This window comes from Callorhinus ursinus, unplaced genomic scaffold, assembly GCF_003265705.2.
Source record: "Callorhinus ursinus isolate GAN/ISIS: 27379988/994484 unplaced genomic scaffold, GSC_fseal_2.0 scaffold4, whole genome shotgun sequence".
In the NCBI taxonomy this organism is placed as follows: domain Eukaryota; kingdom Metazoa; phylum Chordata; class Mammalia; order Carnivora; family Otariidae; genus Callorhinus; species Callorhinus ursinus.
The window spans coordinates 150,482,142-150,493,348 of NW_027397066.1; the positions used below are offsets into that span (position 1 = coordinate 150,482,142).

At 48.3% G+C, this 11,207-nt stretch overlaps 1 protein-coding gene across 1 annotated transcript in view; it reads left to right on the top strand.

Moving 5' to 3' along the window:
* FAM167A (family with sequence similarity 167 member A) overlaps positions 1–10,062 on the top strand; it is a 43,127-nt gene extending 33,065 nt beyond the window's left edge. The window contains exon 4 of the mRNA XM_025873751.2: positions 6,779–10,062. Within this exon, the coding sequence (XP_025729536.1) occupies positions 6,779–7,042 (264 nt within the window). The 3' untranslated portion in view covers positions 7,043–10,062. The remainder of the gene's footprint in view (positions 1–6,778) is intronic.
* Positions 10,063–11,207: the final 1,145 nt, after the last annotated feature.

Below are 11,207 nucleotides of genomic sequence, written 5' to 3' on the forward strand. Positions count from 1 at the left end.
CAGCTTACAAAAACTATTTCTAAGGTTCAAGAATGAAGTCTCATAGAGAATACAGTGCATTCTGTCCTTTCATGGGTGGCTGAGAAAATGGCCTGGATTTTTCTACTCCATCTCCCTTCAACATCAGTCAGAGCCTGATCGTGACTGTGGGGCTGGGGTGGCTTAGATCCGAGCCTCAGAAATAGGGATTAAACTAAATGCACTTGAACAGCTCGGGATTCTTTCTGTCTTCCCAGATCTGTGCTAATCCCAATGTGCCTCAATCCACTCATAGCCCCTCTGGTTTGCCCTAAGCATAGGGCATTCTCTGGGGTGAGCTTTAGAGATAGGTTTGGGGCGGGCAAAGGCGGCATGTTCACAAGAATTGCTCCTTGTGCTCCTGAAGGTCAGCTAGTCACCGGTCTTTTGTACTTTTTTCAAACTCCTTAAATCTTCAGGGCATTTTAGACCTGCAGAGAGCAGACCCAAGAAAGTGTTCTAGCACATCCCATGGGCAACTAGGAATAAAGGTATTAGCCAGAACCTCATGCTTTTAAGACTTTATTCAAGAAAATGGACCTGCGGGCTTCCCTGGAACACCAAGACATCATTCAGGGTTTTAGACTGAGCAAGTGAACACAGGGCAAGTGGGCAAGGAGCGCTGGGGAAGGAAGTAAATGATCCAGATTGCCACAAAAATGCCACTTCTCCAAATGCTGCAGGGGCCGTTGCCAAAGAACGAAACACTCTCTTCCCCTTGCGGGTTGGTCTGAGCCCCTCCTTCTGTGGTCCCTGCTCCTCCAACGTACCTCAGAGAAGCCTTCAACCTCCCAGACCACTCCGCCTCCTTCAGGGTCTGGTGGGTCCCCAGTGCCACCCAAGTTAAAGAATGTGTCTCACAGACAGACGGGCCCCTGGCCAAGAGGGGTCCTCCTCACCAATGCCTGCAGCATCCACATGTGCCTCAGGGAGGGGATTTGCCTGGGACCGGGAGGCTTCTAGGACATGGGACTTGGGGGTGCTAAAACCAGGAAGGTCCTGGGCAAACCAGGTCAGAGTAATCACCCCAAATATGTAGCTTTTGTTGTTTCTTTAATGGTGGTTAAATGTATGTATATTATATAAAATTACCATTTTAACCATTTTTAAGTGTACAATTCGTTAGGTACATTCACAGCCGTTACCGTCCATCTTCAGAAGGGCTTTCTTCTTTCCCACCTGCAACTTTGTCCCCAGTAAACACTCAGTGCCCATTCTCCTATCCCCCCAGCCCCTGGCAACCCCCATTCGATTTTCTGTCTCTGTGAGTTTGACTACTTATGTACGTCATGTAAGTGGAATTGTAAAGTACTTGTGCCTTTTGTGGCAGGCTTCTCTCACTGATATATCATCCTCAAGGTCCCCCATATGTCAAGATGGCAGAATGATACGCCATTGTACAGACAGACCATATTTTGTCTATCTGTACATCCATCGATGGACAAACGGGTTGCTCTCACCTTTCATCTCTTGTCACTAATGCTGCCATGGACACGAGTATACAAGTCAATATTCGAGCCCCAGCTTTCAATTCTTGCAGGGATATACCCAGAAGAGGCATTGCTGGATCATGTGGCAATCCTATGTTTCATTTTTTGAGGAACTGCCTCCACATCAGTTTACTGCAACATTGGCTTTGACCCCACACCGCCCAGAGGTAGCAGTCAGCCCATCTTCGAACTCCCCCTGAGACTTGGCCACAGAGACCTCCCAGCAGAGCGCTCTCCCATGAGGTCCTTCCATGAATTTCCTTGGCTGGCCATCCTACCGGCGTTGGCTCCAGCCGACCACCCCTGTTGCTACGAGGCCACCGATTGGCCACCTTCTCCTTCGTGTGCTTCCTCAGCAGGTAGAACGCGTCCTGTCACCGCCACACACTGACATTTCTCCCCCTTTCACCAAGTACTGTGCCCTAATTACAGGATTAGTGCAATTGTAGGCACTCTTCCAAGGATCCAGCAGGCGCCTTTATTCTGCAGGAACAACAGGCCACCCTAGGAAGGGGGGTTAGAAATCAGCACGTCCTACAGTAGAGTCTGCCAGGGAGAGCATTAACCCACACTGATAGTTGAGTCACCGGGACCAGGCTTTAGGGCCAGCGTCTCAGTTGCTTTAATAAAGTCTTGAAAGTGGGAGGTTCTGGCCAGTTTCCATGGTCTGCACCTTGGCCCAGAGAGAAAGAGCTTGAGGAGTGAACCTCTTACCTCTGTTTGACTGGCAGCGATCAGCTCATGAGGCTACCACTTATTATCTACTATGCTTCTCATAGTCCTTGGAATAGACAGCATCTCTTCTCTCTAGATGAAGACACAAGTTCAGGCAGTGTTAGTGACTCACCCAAAGTCACACAGCTAGTGAGGAGGGGAACCCAGAGTCTAACCCCAGGGCAATGGGTTTCCCACTTTTACTGCTTCTGGGACCCAGCCCACCTCCAGATCAGCGGAAGCCATGGAGAGGCCCCCAGCTCTGGGCTCTGATACGTTCTGAGGGCACCACACCCCGGCTGGCCAATCCTGGACAGTCCCTTAAACTTCTCTGAGTTGGTTTCCTCACCTGGAACACAAATTGAAATACCTCTCATCTAGAGCCGTGAGCAGATGCGGTGAAGTAATACGTGACAAATGCACCTGACGGTAGGTGGCAGAAGATGGGGTGTGAGGTCATCACTGCCTGCCTCCTTGGCAGAGAAGAAAAAGGCAGGAGGGCCTCCATCCCCAGCCCAGGCCCCGTCCCAGCTCTCCCACCTTCCTTGGGAGCTGCCATTTTTCCAATTCATGGCAAACAGGAGCAGCAAAGACTTATGTTCACTGAACATTTCTGAAAAGGTTAAAATCTAAAAAGCCTCTTAGCTCTATGAACCTTGTGGACATGATGCTAAGTGCAATAAGCCAGTCACAAAAGAACAGATTCTGTATGGTTCCGCTTATATAAGGCACATCGAGCAAATTCATAGAGACAGAAAGTGAAATGGTGCTGGTTTTGGGGGGAGGAGGGATGGGGAGGTGTTTAATGGGGACAGAGTTTCAGTTTGACAAGATGAAGAGGCCTGCAGGTGGATGGTGGGGATGGTTGCATATCAATGAGAATGCGCTTAATGACACTGAACTGCACACTTAACAGTAATGAAGATGGTAAAAATTTTATGTTCTGTGTATTTTACCACAATGAAAAAAAATTCTGGGTGGGGGGACCTGCACATTTTGCTTAGGTTTTTTTGTTTGTTTGTTTGTTTGTTTGTTTGTTTTTTGTTTTTTTTTTTTTTTAGCTGTGGGAGCTCATTTCTGTATGGATTTGGTCTGATTTCAGCAGAGTTACATTTTAAGAGGTGGAGGGCTCAAATTAATATTTAAGGCACAGAATCACCTTTGGAAAATTCCTTAGTGAGTGAGAATAGGGCCAACACGGCAGGTTTTCCCTCTGGTGTTGGAACACTGTTTCTCTGAGCATCAGATGCAGTGGCTGATTTACATTCTGGGATCATAACAAAAGATATGATCTGAGTGACTCCTAGGGCAGCTATTCACACTGAGGTACTCTCAGAACCAGGGTCTGCTGGGAAAACAGCAGGTTCCCAGTCTCCCTCCTGGTGCTTTGGGGCACCAACAAGCAGAATGGCCAGAATCCTCAGCCCTGTTGAAAGTGTGTTCTTATTTCTCTTCTTTCCCTCATGCAGAGTTGAATGAATCCAAGCTGAATGAGTATGTGAAGTGACCCTACCAAGGTGGCCTTTGTCCAGTCAAAGAGAACTGGACACATGCATTACACTCACCCCTCTTTCCAGCTAACTCTGATGGAATTTCAACCCTAAATTGTTCTCTGACCTCTGACTGGATCTGTTGGCCATAGAAAAATAGACCTTTTCCCCCACCAGGTACCCCTGCAGGCCATATCTCACAGATACTCCCAGACACCTGCTCAAACCTGAAATTCTCCAGCTTTAAAGGATCTTTTCAGACCTAAGACCCAATTCTTTGGACCAAAATTCAAACCTAAACCATGAAGTTCCTATCTTTTCAAAGAACTCTATCTTCAAATTATAAAATACCCCCAGAGAAATGGTTCAATCAAGACTCCTCGAAGACCCTATTAGATAAAGCAATGGGTGTGAGTTGGCATTGTCTTTCAGACAAATTTGACTACCATCTCCTTCAGAAGAACCTTAGATAACACCTAGCCCACTTCCAGGCATGACTAAGGGCTCCATAACGAATGAATGACCAACTGCCCTGTGATGAGCCTGCCATCATTAATTTGGTGCTACTCTAAATCAATAGAATATTCTTAAAGATTTATTTATTTTAGAGAGAGAGAGAGAGAGAGAGCAGGGGTGGGGGCAGAGGGAGAGGGAGAGAATTTCAAGCAGACTCCCCATTGAGCGTGGATTCCAGGACCCCAAGACCACGACTGGAGCCAAAATCAAAGTCAGATAGATGCTTAACAGACTACGCCACCCAGGCGCCCCAATAGAATTTCTGATTGGCAATAAATTTGGGTTTTTATGCCCAAGGATTGAGAAGAAACTAAGAAACTGGGGGCTATGAACTTTAATCCCAATTTTGCCATTAAATACTTTGCTGATCCCTATGCAAGATATTTTATCATGATTTTTCTCATCTACAAAATTGGAAAGAAAAGGGACTTGTAGAAATACATTTAAAAAATGAAAGAGAAAAAAAAGAACAATAAAATGCTTACCGGTGAAGTCGCTTATTTTTCTACCAGGCAATGCACTGAATCCCAGATCTTAACAGGGGAAAAGTTGACACCGAGACCGTTTGTGTTCAGTTGCATAACAATAGAAAGGGTCCCTCTGGGATCTCATGGTTAATTTCTCCACGTCAGTTTGGTTCCAAGCACCAGGTGAAGGACATGGCTGAGCTTGAAGACACAAAACTGCGAAAACAATAACCCTTTGCAATGACAGAAAGAGTAAACAGTGAGAAGGAATTAAATATCGTGTCAAGTAGGAGGAGCTGAGGACCTGTCTTAGTGACAAAATGTTGTTAATGGAAAGGGCTCTGTGCTGGGAGCCTGAGATCCTGTGAGCTCCAATCCCCATCTCTGTCATTGCACAACTGTGAAACTGAGAATTCACTGACACTCTTCCAGACTTGTAAACTACTCAGCCAAGCTGCCCTGCTAATCCTTCGGGGCTGTCTGTACAGTACTAACAAAATTAGCACACAGATGAATTTTGGAAACTGTAAAGATGTTACCAGGTGTGGGGTTATTATCACTTCCCTTCCTCAAGAAAAAAAAAAACAAAAAACCCTGAGGCACCAAAAAGATCATGAGCCTTTTGTTAGTTCACTGAGCAGGGACTAGCTCCATATCCCCCCTACTCAACAGTACCTGAAGAGGCAGGACTTCCTTGTCGGTGGCTTGGGCTCCGGAGTCTGATTGTCTGGGTTTCTCATCTCAGCTCTGCCATTTATATGCTTTGTGATTTGACACAGTGACTGATTTCGTGAGCTTCTGCCTCTTCATCTCTAACTTGTGGATGATGATGGTGATATTACTTAACAGAGTTGCAGTGAAGAGTAACTGTAGCATGTTGATATACCCGTTAGAGATCAAATCTTTGTGCCCCGCCCTCCAAATTCGTATGTTGCAGCCCTTACCCCCAGTGTGATGGTATTTGGAGGTGGGCCTTTAGGAAGTAATTAGATTTTGAGGTCATAAGAGTGGGGCCCCCATCATGAGATTAATGTTCCTATGAAAAGAAAAGAAAGCTGACCTTTCTCTCTCCATCATGTGGGGATACAGCAAGAAGGTGGCCATTTGCAAGGCAGGAGAAGGTCCTCAGTAAGAATAGAATCAGCCCACCCCTTGATCTTGAACTTCTTGACCACAAGAACTATGAAAAATAAATGTCTATTGGTTAAGCTTCCCAGTCTGCGGTGTTTTATATGGCAGCTTGAGAAGACTAATACATACCTGAAGAGCTTAGAACAGTGCCTGGTTCATAGTAAAACATTCAGTAAATATTAGCATATATTTACATATTTATTTGGCTTTTTTGAAACTTTATTAAGAAATATTACAGGCAGGGGCGCCTGGGTGGCTCAGTGTGTTCAGTGTCCAACTCTTGGCTTCGGCTCAAATCATGATCTCATTGTCATGAGCTCCAAGTAGGGCTTAGCAGGGAGTCGGCTTGAGGATTTCTCTCTCTCTCTCCCTCTGCCCCTACTCCTGCTTGCTCTCTCTCTCTCAAATAAATAAAATCTTTAAAAAATATATTGCAGGCATTCTAAAATGTTTAAAGCCTTAAAGAATGATCTAACAGTATACCCACCACCCAACATAAGGTATAAAACATTACCCATACAGCTGAAGCCCCCCTAAACCTTCCCCAACCACCTTCTTTCCTTCCCACCCAGCGGTAATCATGCTCCTGAACTTGGCACTTACCACTGCCGTGCATTCCTTTATACTCTTACTCCACCCGTATGCATCTGTAAACAATGAGACTGAACCTGTAAGCCAGGACTGACATGTGCCTCTTCCAGAAGGATTTAGACATAGTATCTAGCCTAGCACAAAGTATTGTTTGGGAAACCCATCTGTCCCCATTCGTCATCTTGCTGTGTGTGTCTTTTCACCTTCCTGAGCAGGGAATGTGCCAATATCTCCAGGTGGACCAACTGATGATGCAAGCCATTAATTGGATCTCTTATCAGCGGGTCTGTGTTTGTCAGAGACTATGGAACTGCAACCCCCAGCCCAGCTCTTTGCTGATGCCTCCCCTCCTCCCTTCCAGATGGAGATGCGGCTGCAGGACCAGCAGCTGGCCAGACAGCTCATGCGCCTGCGCAGTGACATCAACAAGCTGAAGATCGAGCAGACCTGTGACCTGCATAGGAGGATGCTCAACGATGCCACCTACGAGCTGGAGGAACGGGACGAGCTGTCTGATCTCTTCTGTGACTCCCCACTCGCCTCCTCCTTCAGTCTCTCCACCCCACTCAAGCTCATTGGAGTCACCAAGATGAACATCAACTCCCGGAGGTTCTCTCTGTGCTGAGAAGCCCTAGAAGGGGGCGGAGGGGCCAGAGCAGAGTGTCTGGGAGGCAGGGAGGGGGCATGGGAAGGGTGTTGAGGCTGCGTTACCCTGAATGGGTCTCCCCAGAGGCAGGGCTTCCCTGTGGCTGGTGAACCGTGGGCCCTCAGACCCACGGCAGGTGCTCTCTCAGGGGGCCCCAACTGCGGAGCCCCACGACCCTCTGACTGTCCGTGACCCAAAGTGTTCTGCAGAAGGGCCGCTCCATCCAGATCTTCAGTGAGACCTGGCTCCCAGCATGACACGTCTCCATCCTCCCCTCACGGACACCCCATTCCTGTTTCCTGGAATCACTGGTGCTATGATCTGGGATCCCAGAGAGGGGCCCCCAAACGCTGTGATTCTTGCAGAAAGCTTCCCCAAGGGCACTGAGCATCCAGGAAGCAGGTGATTAGGTATGTCAGGTGAACCCATCTGCTGTTGCTGTCCTCTAAGTACAGGCTCAAATTCACCATAGACAGGTGACTCAGCAGCCCTGACAGGGACCCACCAGGAAAGGAAAACCAGGAGGAACGACAAAGTGGATCTCGGGACCGCAGGCCCTACAGCTGCTGGGAGTGCCTCTGCTGGGCGGCCGGTCCAGGCTGTGGCCACTCTTAGACCTTGGCACTACTGGTGCTACATCGATTGTTTTCAGCGCGAGCCAGGACACACCCGGGCAGCGTGGGTGGGGCAAACACAGATACCTTCTCTGTTGCCTGCCCTGGCCACACACCCCAATCCAAATCTCCAAAGAGCCCCTTTGTGGCCACCCTGTGCCACCCTGCACCTCCAGGGGAGTGCCCGAGTGAACTAGGCAAATCTGTCCGTGGATTTCCCATCACCGAATTCTCCTGGTGGTATCACCTTTGTCCCCCTCTTGCCCCGCCCCCCCACCCCCAGAAAGACTCGAGGGAGCTCAGGAGCTCACCCTGAGCCTCCTCTGACATTCTGTGCCTGATTTAAATCACTAATTTTAATTGAATCAGACGGTTACTAATCTGTTGCTAACTTGTTCACAACTGTTTGATTTTTGTCCACATGGTGATGCCAGTTGGGTAGGTCAAGTTCAGTAGTTTAGGATTTGATTTGAAAAGGTTCTCCCTACCAACAAGCATGAGGCTCAGCAAGGCGAAGACTGAGACCTCAACAGTGAGGAAAGTTAGCCTCGTGGAATGCCATGTGGCGCAGGTTCTCCGCCCAGCTGGGGGTGCCTTTTGACGTCATCTAGTTCAAGCCTTCTTGTTCAGAAAGGAGTCAAGTGAAACCAGGGAAAGAGGATGACTTCCCTCAGATTACACGGCTCCTTAGTGGCTACTATCAACAGGTTAAATCATTACTAAGAATGCCTAGACAGATCACGTATCAATGAACTTGAACCCCAAAGACGGTCCTAATGTTTTGCCAAACCCACAAACTGCCAAGCCCTCTACTCTCCACCTCACGCAGCCCCAACGCGTACCTCTCACTTTGCAATTCAGAATATTTGGGTCCAACTCAGAGCAATGCCTGGAAAGTGGACCCACAGAACACGTATTACCAGTCACACTTCCATGGTCGGAGTAAGGTGTCCTGATGTTCTTTCATGTTTCATCCTGTCGTATAGTCTCACTGGGGCCCGCGCACACTTCACACACACACACACACACACACACACACACACACACACACACACACTGACCCACACTGGGAAGGTTGTTTTTCTTTTGTGGGCTGGCAGTGCGAGGACGTGAATGAATGGTCCCTAGTTAGAAAAGAACTTGGTCTCTTTCTTGTGATTTCAAAGAGCCAGAGGCTTTATGCTTCCTTCGCAAAAGGTATAACAACGTAGATAAGAGGTGTTTTCTGCCTGACTCTGAGCAGTGACTGAAGTCCGAGGCCCAGAGGACTGGTCCACAGAAGAGACCTGGGTGGGACGCCAGACCTTTTAGACCTGCTCCCCCTGAGGCAGGAAGGGAGGGGGATTTTCTCGACCCCGAGCTGTCTCTCCTCAGGGATTCTGCACGAGCACTGCCAAGTCCTGTCGAGGTATTCTCGCCAGTCTACTCTGAGATACGTCCTTGAGATGGCAGGGGTCAGGGTGGCCTGCACACGCCACCCGCTCTGGAGAGGCACACAGGTACACATACACCCACACAGGAAAGCCCATTCCATCTTCTGAAAATGATGCCAAACTGGCTTTTTTTTTTTTTTCCTTTCTAGAAATCAGTCATTACAGGAATTGAAAAAATTGGATTCAACTGAAGTGGCTTTAGTTGATTTTGTCGATCCAATTGAATTGGTGTCAACTTTGGCAATTTAGTTGTCCAGCTCACCTAATGTCCCCTTCCTTTCTTTGTTCTCTGAGAGCAAACCGAGATTGAGGCACACTTTTTGGAATAGGTTAGACATCTCAGCTCTTTTGCTTAGTTCACCCCCAAGAGAATTTAATTTGGGGATGAGGATGGAGGAGAAAGGGGAAGGGACCAGAGATGAGAGTGGAGGGGGGTAGACTGGGTGCGTCTCCTTACTCATCATCCAGTGTCTGTTAGCTCCCTTATTCCCACAGGGAACACGAATAACTCCGCAGGTCAGCTCCCTGTTGTAAAGTCCCTGCCTTATGGGGGCTCAAGCGATGTCTATGGGTCCCCTGCAACCTAACCTGTGTTGCCAGCATCCTGGGGCCACCTTCTGGCTCACCACGTGTACACAATACTGTTTGTAGTTTAAATCATCATCTGCCCATCTCTGTGTCACCCCCAAGGACCGCGGGTATAAACCACGAGGTCTCCATAGACACCGCCATGCACGGCAGTGTGTGGTGCCTTCATGGACTCAGCAGAGATCACAGAGGCCCGGGGAGCCTGGGGAGGCTTGAGAGGGCCTGGGCCAGCCCCAGGGCCTCCTCCCTGTAGCAATATCAAGTGCTATTACATAATCGATGGACAATTTATAATCTTATTTTTTATGGTTCTTTGTTTCTATATTGCTGTTAGAAGAAGTGAAATAAAAATATTTCAAAAGAAGATACTATCTAAGGGGGAGAAATTTGTTTTCTTTTACCTCATTCCTATTATAGCACACAGAGAAAGAAAGAGAGAGAGGGAGAAGAGAGGGAGGAAGGGAGGAAAGATGGGTTTGGGGTTTACTTTGGGACATGTTTTGGGACAGACTTTGGAGGTAAAGCCAACAAGATACACCAATAGCTTGGATGTGGAGTGTGAAGGAAATGGAGGAATGAAGAACCACCCTCTGGCTGGCAGCTGACTGGAGGAGCTGCCATTTACTGAGATGAAGATGCTTTGAGGGGAGCATGATTGGGGCAGAGGGGCAAGACCAGTAGCTGTGTCTCAAGCATGATACATTTAAATGTCTATTAGACATCCCAGTGGGGAATGAGTAAGTGGTTGGCTATAGGGACCTGGACTTCAGGAAAAGGCCAGTGTTGGAGGCATAAATTTGGGATTCCGGATTTGGGTATTTGGATTATAGTAAAAGCGCCATGCCTGTATAAATTCCTCAAGGAGGAGAGAGAGGACATAAGAGAAAGGTGCAAAGTACCATATCCTGAGACTCTGACATCTAAAGGTCTGGAGACTGAATGGAAGGTGATGAGCAGACTATGAGGGGAGCAGAAGTGACCTTTCAGGGCTGGTGCGGCTTCTCCATTCAGGGACACAGCCTGACGCTACGCTAGCTGCCCGGTGGCCCTAGCCAAGGGTATTCCTCTGGGACTGGTCACGTCGGTCGCCACAGTGGCTTCCAGAACCTCCTGCAGATCTTTTTTTTTTTTTTTAAAGATTTTATTTATTTATTTGAGAGAGAGAGCGAATGAGAGATAGAAAGCACGAGAGGGAAGAGGGTCAGAGGGAGAAGCAGACTCCCTGCTGAGCAGGGAGCCCGATGCGGGACTCGATCCCGGGACTCCAGGATCATGACCTGAGCCGAAGGCAGTCGCTTAACCAACTGAGCCACCCAGGCGCCCGAACCTCCTGCAGATCTTATCTAGCTTATTTAGAAAGGGGGTTTTTGAACCCTGTTGACAACATTCCCTTTGGCTTCTCAGCAGAAGCAGAAGCCTGTCCCCCCTCCTGACTCTCTGGCAACCCAGATGGGCACCGGCAGCGCGGGCAAACTCCCCGGGCCAGCTTCACGGAGGGCACCCCCCCAT